This window comes from Dromiciops gliroides, chromosome 6, assembly GCF_019393635.1.
Source record: "Dromiciops gliroides isolate mDroGli1 chromosome 6, mDroGli1.pri, whole genome shotgun sequence".
NCBI lineage: Eukaryota > Metazoa > Chordata > Mammalia > Microbiotheria > Microbiotheriidae > Dromiciops > Dromiciops gliroides.
The window spans coordinates 18,457,979-18,473,381 of NC_057866.1; the positions used below are offsets into that span (position 1 = coordinate 18,457,979).

General features: G+C 36.0%; 2 protein-coding genes across 2 annotated transcripts; one reads left to right on the forward strand and one right to left on the reverse strand.

The window, feature by feature from the left end:
* Positions 1–678: 678 nt before the first annotated feature.
* LOC122731857 (olfactory receptor 2D3-like) lies at positions 679–1,614 on the forward strand. The gene has a single exon (XM_043972116.1). It carries the CDS (start codon positions 679–681, stop codon positions 1,612–1,614), a length of 936 nt encoding a protein of 311 aa, XP_043828051.1.
* A 12,038-nt stretch (positions 1,615–13,652) lies between these two features.
* LOC122732579 (olfactory receptor 1019) lies at positions 13,653–14,585 on the reverse strand. The gene has a single exon (XM_043972818.1). It carries the CDS (start codon positions 14,583–14,585, stop codon positions 13,653–13,655), a length of 933 nt encoding a protein of 310 aa, XP_043828753.1.
* Positions 14,586–15,403: the final 818 nt, after the last annotated feature.

A 15,403-nucleotide genomic window follows, 5' to 3' on the forward strand; every position in this document is an offset into this window, starting at 1 on the left:
AGGCTGTTTACTAATCTACTTCATTGGCTCTACTCAGGAACTTTACTTGTTCGTTTTTCAGGGTTTCTGGAGACTAAAAATGGGGTCACCTATCAAAGTGTGATCCCAGGTACTGTGAGAGACTCAAAAGAATAATAAGAATCCCTTTCCTGAAAGAGTTTGTCATCTGGTTGGGGACATACACTTCTTTAATTTTATACCCTCTTATATTGTTTATTTGGTTTAAACTATATGAGGCATTACAAATGATTTAATAATTGAGAAGTGAAAGTTGAATGTGGGTAGATATAGTTTTGGAAGAATTCGTGGAAGAGAGGAGACTTGAGAAGTATTTGGAAGGATAGACAGAAAGGTGTGTGGGTCATTCCTATTGTCTTTCTTTTGATATGTCTTTTTAATGTTAAATATATTTAATTAAATATTGATGTTTACAAATTGCTGGGAAAGCACTTTCCTAGCCCCCCAAATGGGAAAGAAAACCTCGAAATTTGTTGCAAACTTCAAACTCTATATAGACTGCTAAAGCAAAAAGTTCACTTTGGGTTCTTATTTGTAATCTCTTTGTCTATAATGTACTGTGTGGGGTATTTCCTTTTCAGACTAGGTAGGGTTGACTAATCCTTTGAAGGGGAGCTACTTCTTCCTCTGGGAGATATTGAATTGGCCCTAAGAACAAATATGGCAGAAGAAAATAAAACCTTTGTTACTGAATTTATTTTCTTGGGGCTATCTTCTCAACCAAGGGATCAACTCATCCTTTTCATCATGTTTTTATTCTTCTACTTATTGACAGTGCTTGGCAATCTCATTATCATCACAGTAATCCAGATTGAACCCCGCCTCCAAACTCCCATGTACTTTTTCCTGACTAATCTGTCCTTCCTAGATATGTGTTATACCACTACCAATGTCCCACAAATGCTCTCCAATATGGTAGGGAAGAAAAAGACAATCTCCTTTACTGGCTGTGCGATCCAGATGTATTTCTCTCTCTCCTTTGGGATGATTGAATGCATCCTTTTGGGGGTCATGGCATATGATAGATATGCTGCTATTTGTGCCCCCTTACACTATACCATCATTATGAACAAGCGCACTTGTATTCACATGGTCATCATTTCCTGGACTAGCAGCTTCCTGAGTTCCATGGTGATCAATGTCCTCACCTTGACCTTGCCCTACTGTGGGCCTAATGTGCTGAACCACTTCTTCTGTGAAGTTCCCACAGTACTGAGGTTGGCCTGTACAGACACCTCTGTCACAGAGCTGGTAGTGTTCATCTTTAGCATCATAATTGTCTTTATTCCATTCCTTCTCATTGTCATCTCTTATGCTCGCATCCTCCTGTCAGTCCTCAGGATGCGCTCTGCAGCAGGAAGACTCAAAGCATTATCCACCTGTGCCTCTCATCTGACTGTGGTGGCTCTGTTTTATGGGACAGCCATCTTTATGTACATGCGACCTCAGTCCAAGTCTTCCAGGTCTGGGGGGAAGATCATTGCTGTTTTCTACACTGTCATCACACCAATGCTCAACCCCCTGATCTACAGCTTAAGGAACAAAGATGTGAAAGGGGCCTTGAGAAAAGCCCTTAGCAAACATAGCCAGGCGTAGTGGATAGAGACAGGCTAAGGATTCAAAAGACCTTGGTTTGAATGTTGACTCAGACACTTAACATGTGAGCTTGGAAAATTATTTCCTCTCTTGTTGGGGAGTAGTACAGTGGCCCTTGGAATGGTACTCTAAGGGAAAAACTTATGACTTTCCATTCCTTCCTAATAAAGAGAAATTGAACCCTCCTCCTGGAATGGACCTATAGTATGATCTTGGACTGAGCCCAAGGTTCAGTTTTAACCAAGTACTATATGGCTTTTAAAAATGTGCTATTTACAACTTTGTGAAGTGGGCAGTGCCGATCTTAATTGAGAGAAGACTGAAGCGGAGAGAAATTGAGTGAATTGTCTAGAACTGCAAAGTGAGTGATGGGAAAAGTCAGGTGTTCTTATGGATGAGGTGTCTTGGGTTCAGAGAAATGGTCAGGGTCACAAACCAGAAAGTGTCAGCATCAAACTCAGATTTCCTGATCCTTAGTCCAGTACACTTTCCACTATAGGACAGTAGCCTCTTGTATCACTTAAATGATAGTCTGCTTCATTTGGTACATAAAGAATGACCATGGGATAATATAGGAGACTTGGGTTTGATATGTCTCAGTTGTTGTGTGAAGCAGTAAATCTTTTCACGTTCTGTGTCTCAGTTTTTCCATATTCAGAATAAGAATTACAATGCTTCATTACATATTTCATAGCAACATCATGAGTAAAGTTTTATAAACATAAAAACACAATGTAAATATAAATTGGAACTTATTTTGTCTTAGACAGAAATAGACAGAAATCTCCTTGAGGACAAGGATTATTTTGTTAATATCTTTGTAGCCCAAGGGTCTTTCAAAGTGCCATATAAACAGTGGTGGTTTAATAAATATTTCTTGAGTTGAATTAAATACTTATTTTGCTGATTTTTTTTTATTCTCAGTCAGATGTGCAATATCAAAGATGGTTTCTCACATCCTTTCTAATTCTGAGATTCTGTCATTTTCTATGTCACAATTTCCCTAATAGACAAATTAGAACTTGAAGTATAGTATCTCTGAAGTTTCTTCTGGCTTTGAACCAATATGATACTGGGAAAAGAGTGAATACAAGGTTTGTGTTCATCATATGAGCTTATGATTACAGATTTAGGGCTGAACAAGAACTAACTCATTATCTTTTCTAGCCCTGCATGAAAAAATTCTAGGGATAAGATTCTCCAGGTCCCCATCTTTCTCTGGGATAAGATGACAGAACTGTCTGCTTGTCAAGGAGCCTATGATTGATCTGTATTGTTATACATCCATGCCCCCTAGACACTAGAACAACTGGATATACAGTGAAAAATACAGTCAACAAACCAGTGCTTGAGCCTGACCAACATTACACTTCCATGTTGGCCTTCTTCCCAGAATTGAATTAAAATTGTTTGTCCATAAGAAGCTTAAGTAACAGTTTAAGTCAAAACATTCAGGGAAAAGTTGACTGAGACAGATTTGAGTTGCTGAACACATGGAAGAGAAAAAGTTGCATTTTTCTTTTCTCATCACTATCTAGTCTTGAATTCAGAGTGGGGAAGGCAAAGGGACCCTACAATAGACAAGGAGTCAGGAGGCCTTAGGTCATCTTGATTCTGCCATTTGCCAGTTGTATGGCCTTTAGCAAGTCACTCCCTTCTCCCTGTGGCAGTTAGATTATATATATAATGTCAGGCATTGTCTTAAATAATGTTTAAGGTCTTTACCAGACATAACTTTCTCTGATTTTTGTTCTAATATCCCTCTTGTTTATGACATAATATTTTCTATGATGCCTATACATTTTGACTTTCTATGCTCTAAAGTCTCTCCCAGTTCTTACATTTTAAGGGTCTAGCAATAAAATCACTTTTGTTTTAACTTTTTCTGTTGGAAAATAATTCTAGGACATGTAAGTTAGTCAGTTTAGCCTAATAAAGAAAAAGGAAATTTTCTTTGATGGCTGAATATCTTGGTTAATCTCAAGGTCACCTTCTTAAGCATCACTGATAGGCAACAGTTGCCTATTTGATAGGGTATTTGACAAGAAGCCAAAAATACAAGTGTCCAGATCCCACCTCTGACACTTGTTATGTGACAATATACAAGTCTGAGCCTCAGTTTTCTTTACTTTAAAATGAGAACAATAATATCAATAGTATCTGCCTCATTAGGTTGTGAAATTTAAGTGAAATAATATAAGGTGGGCAAAAAGTCACAAAAGGGTTTCAATATTTCATAACTCCTTTTTTTGTTTTTAATTTACAATACCATAGCATCATATACAGGATATATAGTAAATGCACTTGCATTGCGTGTGGTGAAAAATAAAGAAAAAATAATTTTCAAAAAGTTATGAAAAGATTGTGACTTTTGGCCCACTCTGGATATGTAAAGCACTCTGAAACTTTTCAAGTGCCACATACCTAGTCATTATCATTATTAATCTTTCTTGTCTAGTTAGCTTGACGTAGATGATTGAGCCTCACAACAAGCATACAACTGAAGTCAGCTTTCTAACATTTAGTTCCTGATAGCAGCTGCTATTCAGACCACTTGGCTCATTCTCCTTAAAGGTAAAAGTGTGAGAAAACTGAGGGACTCTGGGAGTTGTAGATAGTCAACCTTGCCTCCTTGCAGTTTTGGTACCTCTAGAAAACAAGGCAGAGCTAATGACAGTGTTGGCCTCACATGGGATCAGTCCAAGCTTTGTTCATGTGGCAAGTACTTGTTTGCTTTAGAACTTACACACAACCATAAGACTGATAGAAATATTGAGATTCAAAACAAAATCCAGACAGGCTCTCATGTCTTTGATGGGCCTGGCTTTATTAATGTACAAGTTGGATTCACTCTTTCCAGTGAAAAGAAAAATGGTAGAGTTTGATGGCTGGAAGGGACCTTTCAACCTAGGGCTTCTGACTTCATTGGCTGAGAAATTACTTCTAAATACAAACTGTGTGACCTTGGGCTAATTTCACAACTGAATTTCAGCTTCCTCATCTATAAAATGAGGGCGCTTGGAGTGGAACTAAAAGGCCTCCAAATTTTCTTTCAATTCTAAATGCTATGTTTTTATAATCTATGATAATTCCTTTATTTCACTGGTTATGAAACCTTGAAAAAGGAAAAGACTTTCCTGAGGTTACATAGAGGGTTTGTGGCAGTGATGGATCAATGAGCTAAGTCTCTTCTGGCTTTTAGGCCTCATTCTCTTTCATAACCACTAACTGATGTCTTAATTCTCATTACCATGAGAGAACATTTTTGATACGACAATGAATGATTCATCTTGATCTCTAATAGGTTGTAAAATATAACCTTTTTCAGATATACTAAGGAAAATAACATCAGTACTGAAATTCATGCTGAGGTGTGAATGATTGCCCATATAACAACTTCCTTTGTAGCAGAGTTGGATAGAACAGAGAACTGAATTTGGACTTGAAGGGAAATAGGAAGTAGTAAAATATGTCAGCAGAAGTAGGAAATGAAAGACACATAAATTAGAAGCTGGGTAATAAAAATTAATTTTCTTCCCAATTTAGACATAGGACATCTATAGTTGTACAACACTAAAGAATTATACATCATCTGTCAGATATCCTTCAAATCATACATGCTTCTCAGGGAGAAAACCATCAATAATCATTAGTATAACTGCATGATCACTACTAAGTTTCTGATGCCTTACTGTGAACCTGCTTTCTAGATATTTACTTTGAGACCCACTCCCAGAAATAGGGTTATCCACGTTGGGGGGGAGCAAGGTATTCCTCAAGAAGTCCTAATGGATTATATTTGTACATCATCGAGAGCATAACTTGATAATTGTTGTTTAGTAACCCAATAAACAATTGTCCCAAAACTTTATGAATTTTTTTGCTTTTTGATGAGTAGCACATATGTTGCCATGTGACTTTCCTTCTCAAGAAGCTCCTGTGCCTGCCTATAGCTTCTAGGATTAATAACAAACTCCTCCTACTAGTTACATAAAGTCTTTTACAAGCTGGAATGGTTAAGCAAAATATGGAATATTAAACCCAGAGAATAGATAATATAATGTGACAAAATTAAAATAACTCATGCTCTTTATACAAATCTAAGTTGTTCACCTCAAATTAAAATGTAAAGATCAGACATTTCCAAAAAAAGCATTACTGCTTGCTACCACCAGTACCACCACCACCGCTACCACCACCACCCCCAACCCCAACCCCAACATCATCACTACTACTACTCCTACTACTACTACTACAACAACTACTACTACTACTAAAACTGAAGATTATAATTCAGGATAATACAAGAAAATTGCACAGAACTTCAGAATATAGAAAAAAGAAGTATCAATAAAAATAATCTATATATCATCTCCAGAAAACAACAACAACAACAACAACAAAACCTCCAAATTTAGTAGAAACTCCAAAAGACATATTGGATAAATTTAACAATTGCATTGGTGAATGACAAATTTTGTAGGTAGACAGTAAAAAGTCTTCAAATATTGAAGAAATTAAAATTTAATAATGCAAAATTATTGTTCAATTACTTGGAACCATAGAAGAGGATAGAAAGCTAGACTATTGTTTTATGCATAGTAGTAGGGTTTTCACTAGTAACTTGATTCTTAGATCCTCTTGATCCTATTAAAACCTCCCACCAAGATATTTTTTCCACCTCCTCAAATGGAGAGATTCTTCTAGACTCTGCAGGCCTCCACATTGTTGCTTATATTTTGTTCTCAAAGAGGAACATGAAATCAAGTGGTGATGTCATGACTTGCAGTGAACTGGATTTAAGTGAAGCAGGGCTGTGAAAAGTCACCAATATCACTTTCTCCTCCAGAGCCATCTGGATCCAGTGGCAAGATATACATCAGGATGACTGGCGATGGCCCTAGATCTTTGAGGCAATTGGGGTTAGGCGATCTGCTCATGGTCACACAGTATTGTCAAGTGTCTGAGGTCAGATTTGAACTTAGATCTTTCTGTCTCCATAGCCAGTTTTCTATCCATTGTGCCAGCAAGCTGCCCCTTAGGTCTATATATGCCACCCTTGAAAGCATTTCCTTTAAATAGCAAAGGAAGACAGGAAGGTTGGCCCTAACCAGAACCAGAACTAGAACCAGGAGTATTAATGTGTATGCTTTTATTTAGTCAATGGATGTAGCCATGTAAAATGTATAATCCTATTCTTTTATACCTCTTTATTTTGCCAAGTTAATCATTTTGTGAAAATATTTTGTTAACTAGGGCTAATTTTGGGGGGCTAAACTATGGATGACTAAACTAGGGACTTTTGACTATTTGGCTGACTTCGTTAATTTAATGTGGGCCGTTTATAAAGTTCCACCACACTGCTCTCAAACTGATAGACTAAAGATTAAGAAGCCTCTTAACCAAATAATCAAAGCAGAGTTCATTTATGAGATACTATTTCAAATTAGGAATACAGGGAAATAAAGTACAACCTGACTGCTTTCCTGTGGTCTCTTTCCCACCTGCTGCGCTTTGAACTTTTTGAATACAAGGGCCTTAGCTGCCTGAGGCCTTAGGGCACTCTGGTCCTTTATTCTAACTCCTCTTAATCTTCACTTTCTCCAACCTGTACCCTGTGCTGACCTGCTTCTATGCTCTCCGCTGCCTCCTGGTCAGTCTGTCTTCTGCCCCCTTTGCTCCTAAGTCCTGCGTTGCTGTTCGTCTCGTCCCCCTGTCTCTCCTTTCTAATCTTGTCAGCCGCCCTCTTGACCTCTTCTCAGCCCCCTGTCTCCTTATCCGAACCAAACTCTCCTCCAGCCTTGTCTGTGCTCCCCTCTAGTCAGCCTTCTCTCCTAGTCCGTCTCCCCGCCGCGTCTCACTCCCAGATCTATATATACCTTTTCTTCTCTCCACTCAAATCTCGGGGCTTCCTTCGCCCCCACAGACCAAGCTAATCCGCCAGCCAGGGCTGCGGCTGGTGGGGGGGGGTGCACACCTGCTTCACGTGCCTCAGCACAGGCTATCTGGGATCTCTCAGATAGCTCCGCTCAGGTCAGAGGGAGCTGGGGCTTTTTTCCCCCCAGCTGTCTGACCTGGCATCTTGTATAGCCCACGGGGCTTTTTTGCTCAGCTGAAGCTGAGGAGAAGGGGGAGAGACCCTGAGGGCCTAAGGTTTTCTAATCTAAGCTTAAAGGTAGGGTCCCCAAATCAAAATAAATTTCCACAATTTGTGATGTCTTGATATCTGAGTCAAGGATGGGCTACTATCAGCCCACCTACAAAATACACCAAAGAACAGGAATTGTTTGAAAGGGTTTTTTAAAAAATATAATTGCTAAAGAAAAAAAAAGGTTTAAAAAATACAATTGCCAAAGAAAAAACAAAAATGAATGAAATTTTATATTTACAGAAAAGAGAGAAAGATATAAAGAATAAGTAAGAAAGGAAGAAATTAAGGTTTAATAATGATCATTAAGGGAAAAAAGAAAAAATATACATGAGTGCATAACAATATAAGCAAAAATCAAATGGAATTTGTGGAGGGATGACACTGGAGGTCTGTGGACTCCCATAGAGGTGAATTATTCTATTTTGTAGGAGAGAATTACAAAGTGTGGAGGTGTTTTACAGAGAGAGAGGAAGTGAAGGACAAATAGGAACATGTCATATATTTTATCAAGTTGATGGGAGAAGAACAGTGAGATGATTAGTCCTTTAGATGACAGGAAAAATTGAAGCTTCCAGGGAAATTATACTTTGCTAAAAGGTAGCATAGACAATAAAGTAATAGCAGTATTAAACATATATACACTGAATGGCATAGCATCTCAAAACTTAAAAGAAAAAAATGAATTATAGGAAAAAAAAACAGAGAGGAAAACTATAATAATGGACCTCATTTTGCTCCTTTCAGAACTAGATAAATGTAACAAAAAATAACCTAGAAAGAAGTTAAATTAATAGAATGGTAGAAATGTTAAATATGATAGACTTCTAGAGAAAACTGGGAATAGAAAAGAAGATACCTTTTTCTCAGAAATACATAGAAAGTACACAGAAAATGACCAACTATTAGGGCATAAAATCCTCACAACAAAATACAGAAAACCAGAAATATTAAATGCATCCTTTTTAGATTATAATGCAATAAAAATCACATTCCATAAAAAAGTCATGGAAAATTGATTAAAATTAATTAGAAACTAAATAATCTAATCCTAAAGAATGAGTAGGTCAATGAACAAATCAAGGAAACAAACAATAATTTTATTATAGAGAATGACAAAAACAAGACACCATACCAAAATTTATGGGCTATATCCAAAGCTGTAGTTGGGGGGAAATGTATATCACTCAATACTTACATCAATAAAATAGAGGAGAGTAGATCAATGAATTGGGCATATAACAAAAAAAAAATGGAAAGGAACCAATTAAAAGCATCACTCACCCAATTAAGCATCAAATTAAAAATATTGAAAATCAAATGAGAGATTAATAAATGTGAAAGTAAGGAAACTATTGAATGAGTAAATAAAACTAGGAACTGGTTTTAAGAAAGAAACAACAAAATGGATAAACCATTGGTTAATTTGATTTAAAAAAGGAAGAAAATCAAATTACTAGATTCATAAATGAAAAGAGTGAATTCACCATCAGTTAAGTTGCAATTAAATTATTTATTAGGAGATATTTTGTTCAATTGAGTAACAATAAATCTATTAATTTAAGTGGAATGGATGAATATTTACAAAAATATAAATTTCCAAGGTTAACAGACGATAAAATATTTAAATAGCCCTGTCTTCAAAAAAAAAAATGAACAAGACATCAATGAGCTTCTTAAGAAAAATCCCCATGACCATATGGAATCACAAGTGAATTCTATGAAACATTTAAAGAACGATTAATTCTAATGCTATACAAACACATTGAAAAAAAATAGACAAAGGAGTTCTACCAAATTCCTATTATGAAACAAATCTAGAGCTGATGCCTAAACCAGGAAGAACTAAAATGAAATAAGAAAACTATAGACTAATTTCCCAAATGACTATCAATACAAGGCTTTTAAAATAAATAAATAAATACAAACTAGGAATGACATTAAATAAGTATTTCACAAAGATCATATATTGTGACCAGGTGGGATTTATACCAGGAATGCAGAGCTGGTTCAATATTCAGAAAACTATCAGAATTATTGACTATATCAATTACAAAACCAACAAAATCATATGATTATCTTAATAGATGCAGAAAAAGCTTTTTGAAAAAATACAATAACTATTCCTATGAAAAATACTAGAGAAAGCATAGGAAGAAACAGTTTTCCGTAAACGTCAAGTAGTATCTATCTAAAACTATCAGCAAACATTATCTGTAATGGAGATAAGCTAGAAGGCTTTCCAATAAACTCAAGGGTGAAGCAAAGATGTCCATTATCACAACTGTTACTCAATATTGTATTATAAATGCTAGTGATAATAATAAGAGAAGACAAATAAATTGAAGGAATTAGAACAATGAGGAACAAAACTATCTCTAAGCCTGTGGAAAATTCTTTAAATGACTTTTGATTAGAGAAATCTAAATTAAAACAATTCTGAGATACCAACTTATGCCTATCGGATTGACTAACATGACAGAAAAGGGGAATAATAAATGTTGGAGAGTACAGGGGAAAATTTGGACACTAATTCACAGTTGAACTGATCTAGCCATTCTGGAAAGCAATTTGGAACTATACCCAAAGGACTATAAAACTGCATTCCCTTGCATCCAGCAATACTATTAGTAGGTCTATCTCCCAAAGAGATTTAAAAAAGGAAAAAGGACCTATTTTTATAGATATATTTAGAAGGTCTTTTAGTGGTGGCAAAAAATTGGAAATTGAAGGGGTGTCTATCAATTAGGGAATGGCTGTACAAGTTGTGGCATATGATTTTAATGGAATACTATAGTGCCGTAAGAAATAATGAGCAAAGATGATTTCAGAAAGGAAAAAAAAAAACCCTGGAAAATCTTACATGAATTGATTCAAAGTGAAGTGAGCAGAACAAGAACAGTGTACATAATAGCAACAATACTATAAAACAATCGACCATGAATGACAGCTAGTCTCAGCAATACAATGATACAAAACAATTACAAAGGCCTCATGATAAAAAGTACTATCCACCTCCAGAGAAAGAAATGATAGAGTCTTAATGCAGATTAAAGCATCCTATTTTTAAATTTTTTATTAGTTTTTGTGGTCTGTGTTTTCTTTCACAACATGTCTAATGTGGGAAAGTTTTATATGATTTTACATGTATAACCTATTTAAAATTGCTTACAATATTCATCAAGGGGTAAAGAAGGGAGTGAGGAAGAGAGGAGGAGAATTTAGAACTCAAATGTTAAAATTGCTTTACATGTAAGTGGGAAAAATAAAATATTATTTAAAAAAATTGGAAAACAACTTGACAGAAATTAGCTATAGACCAACATCTTACACTGTATACTAAGATAAGGTCAAAATGGATACATGATTCATAAATAAGGGGCAATACCATAAAGAAATTAAAAAGCATGTAATAGTTTTCCTGTCAGACCTATGGATTGTGGAGGAATGTATAACCAAACAATAGCTAGAGAGCATTACAAGATACAAAATAAATGATTTGATTACATTAAATCAAAAAGGTTAGCACAAACAAAACCAATGTGTCCATGATTATAATGAAAGCATAAAGCTGGGGGAATTTTACAGCAATTGTTTTCTATAAAGGCCTTGTTTCTTAAATAAATGATTTGTCCAAGTGACTCTACTGCTAGACATACACTCAGAGCTCAAGGAGAAAAAAGAAAGACTTCATATATGCAACAATTATTTATAGCAGCCAATCCTATTCCCTTTTATTTTTATTTATTTATTTTTTGCAGGGCAATGGAGGTTAAGTGACTTGCCCAGGGTCACACAGCCAGTAAGTGTCAAGTGTCTGAGGCCAGATCTGAACTCAGGTCCTCCTGAATCCAGGGCTGGTGCTTTATCCACTGCGCCACCTAGCTGCCCCCCTTTTATATTTGATAGCAAAGAAATTTGAAAAAAAGTAAATGTCCATCTATGGGGCATTTCTAATTAAATAGTGGTATATTTTTGTAATGGGATATTCCCATGCTACAGGATATTATCAAGATTATAATTATATAAGACCATGGAAAGACTTATATGAACTGATGCAATATAAAATAAGTAGAATCATGCAAACAATGTAAATGAATCTTCAACAAAATAATTGAAATTAAAAGCTAAGAAATTACATTGGCCAAATTTACTCTCAAAGAAAAGACATATCCTTTCAGTTCTTTGCTGACATGGATATGGATCATTTCAAATAATCATAGACTTTTTTAGTTGGTAGATTTTCTAAACTTTTTTTTTCTTTCCACTTAAAAAAGCTCCCTGGGAGAGGGTAGGGGACACAGTGTCAAATGTAAGCCAAGTGAAAACAAAGAAACACAATCCATATCTATAATTATACTTATATCTTCATTTTATCTCTATCATCTATATTTATATTTATATCAATGTATGTTATTTATGTCAACTTTGCCTTTATCCACATCACTGATTAAAGAATAGAGTGTAGACTGCAGATGCCTGGGGCACTCCACTAGAAACCACTTTTAAAGTTGTCATTTACCTATTAATGACTATAATTTAGGCCAGCTTATTCAACCACTTATGAATCCGCCTTGCCACATTGTTGCCTAGCCCAAATTTATTAATATTTTATGAGGACAGAATTACCAAATATTTTGTCAAAACCTAGGTAAATGATGTTAATATTCTTTTGATCTACCAGTTTAGTAACACTGCTAATAAAAGAAAAATAAAATGTCATTCCTTTTAAAATTTTCTAATTAATAACTATCAATTTTCTCTCCCATTTCTACCTTCTCCTTTAAAAAAAATACCTTTATAACAAATATGCTGCTCCTCCCCCCTCCTCCCTCTCCAAAGAATAAAAACAATCCTTCATAGGCCATGTCCAAGAATTTCACCAAGATGACCACCTTTCAGTCCATTGGAAAGTACCATGAATCCTCCTTGGTTCTTCTGGAATTGGCGTTTGTCATTGTGATGATCAGTTATGATTAGCTCTTGCTGAAACTGACTCTTTGATAATACTAATTTCTTATCTAGTTACTCATAAACTCACTCACTCACTCACACACACACACACACATACACACACACACACATATATACATACAGTGTAAAATTAAAATTTGTTTTTAATTCTATTTGGCTAAGACTTAAGTTAGATTTAATATTCTCTTTCATGGTTCCTACTCCTTATAAACTTCATCCATCACCCACATCTGGAAGAAACGTGGCTAACGGTCAAGTTATTGTTTTGTAATTACCTCACCTTTGTAACCCTATGGATCACCCACTTTCTAGAGAAATTTGGTTAACGTAAAGGTGAAATCTCATCAATTTAAGCTATTATAGCAACTCCAAGCACCTGAAGGCTCCTTCCATTTTCCTGGAACCTTCATCCTGTAACTGGAATCACATGTCTTGGCTATGGTTAAGGAGGTTTCAGAGGGGAGGGTGGTCCAAATGATGTGATCTCAATTCTTACCAAGTCAACAGTAGAAAATCAGAAGAAACACCTAGATTGCTGGAGATTGTGGTGTCATCTTACTGATTGTTATAAAAGACTCCACAACCCTAACTCGGGGTGTTTGGTCATTGAGAGAGGTAAATGACCCAATTTATTGGTTACTGCTAACCTAACAATTAGATTGATCATGCTTGGGACCTTGGTTTTCAGTTTATCCTGATTTTCAAAGGTACCAATACATAATTTCTCCAGCAAAACATTTCCCTCAACATACTCAGTCATATTGCATCCATGTTTCAAGACTCATTCATCAATTATCCTACTTACTACTCAAAGGATATGAAACTCAACCCTTATATTACATTGCTCAAAAAAAAATCTGTTTGATCTCTGATTGCTCTGGTTCCATTGTATTCAAAGCCTCTCATTAAATTCTTATTATTGAGGTTTCCTACTGGTAAGTTTTTTGAAAGCAGCTTTCACATCTTTATTCCTCAAACTGTAGATCATGGGGTTCAACATAGGAATAATGACAGTATAGAACACTGAAGCCCATTTGTCTTGGTCCAGAGAGTAGGTGGATGTTGGCCTAAGATACATGAACATGACTGTCCCATAGAAAAGGGTGACACCAGTGAGGTGGGATCCACAGGTTGAAAAAGCCTTGATTCTGCCTTCAGCAGAGCTGATCCTGAGGATGGCAACAAGGATAAAGGCATAAGAAATGAAGATGATGAGGATGGTACTGAACTCAATGAAGCCACACAGACTGAAGAGTAAGATTTCACTGACGTAAGTGTCTGAGCAAGAGAGAGCCAGGAGTGGGGGGATTTCACAGAAAAAATGATTGATGATGTTGGAACCACAGTAGTCCAGACTGAATGTGAGTGAAGTATGGGCTATCAGACTCACCAGTCCAGCAAGGTAGGATCCCACTGTAAGCACTAGGCAGACCCGGTTAGACATGATAGTGCTATAGTGAAGTGGGCGGCAGATAGCCACAAATCGGTCATATGCCATGGCAGCCAGGACATAGCATTCAGCATCCACAAACCCCACAAAGAAGGCAAATTGGGTGGCACAGCTGGCAAAGGAGATGACCTTGTGCTGGGTCAGGAAATCTGCCAACATTCGAGGGGCAATGGCAGATGAGTAGCCAAGATCCACAAGGGAGAGATTGCAAAGGAAGAAGTACATAGGTGTGTGCAGTTGTACATCCATTACAATGAGGATAATCATGCCAATATTGCCTACCACATTGATCAGGTAGACGATAAGAAACACCACAAAGAAGATAATCTGCAGCTGTGGGTCCTGGGTGATGCCCATAAAAATAAATTCTGTCACAACTGAATGATTTCTTTTATCCATTAGTTGAGTTGTGAGGCACACTTGGTTTTAGGTTGGGGATAAGTATTGTGAGTTTCAAATCACTGGAAGTCCTAAAGCAGAGGAGAGATGCTATCTCTAACAGGGATGCTATAGGAGGTGTTCCTTCACTGGATGGATAGTTGAACAAGAATGATCTCAAGAGTCCTTGTCAACTTTAATACTCTGATTATTTATCTGGGTGGCTGAGATGATATGGTTGACAGAGTTTAACTAGAAATACTCAATTGTTAATTCAGGGTGGAAGAAGGTAACTATTCCTTAGTGATGATGAGGTGTAGCTTCTTTATAGAAATTTGTATTTTGATGACAATGAAGTAATATGCCTGATTACATGACACAGAGTACTTTGTTTTAATTGCGTAGCTGACTTCACCAAATATTAAAGGATTATTTTTTCTTGTTATTAATACTTTGTTCTGAAAAGGAAACAAACATAATGGAAATGCATTAATATAGAGAATTCCATTGTGAATACACATAAAAAGGAAACCCTTACCATAGTACATATCAGAATTTCTGGAGAGCAAGTGAAATGACCCATTTAAAGGCACTGTAAGATGCTCTAAACACTCCTTTCATGCCTTTATGAGGTGAGATTTGAACTGTGTTCTTTCTGTAGTATTATCTCACTTCTCAATGTAGACATTATGTAGGGATGAAAAAAAGTAATATAGATTTAGTCCTTGGGTCATTTAAAAAATTGGAGCATTTAAAATACAGTTTATTATTTTATTGTTTTTACATTTCCTATACTTTTAATTTATCAACTTTTTTATCAATTAATTTTATCAAGGGGC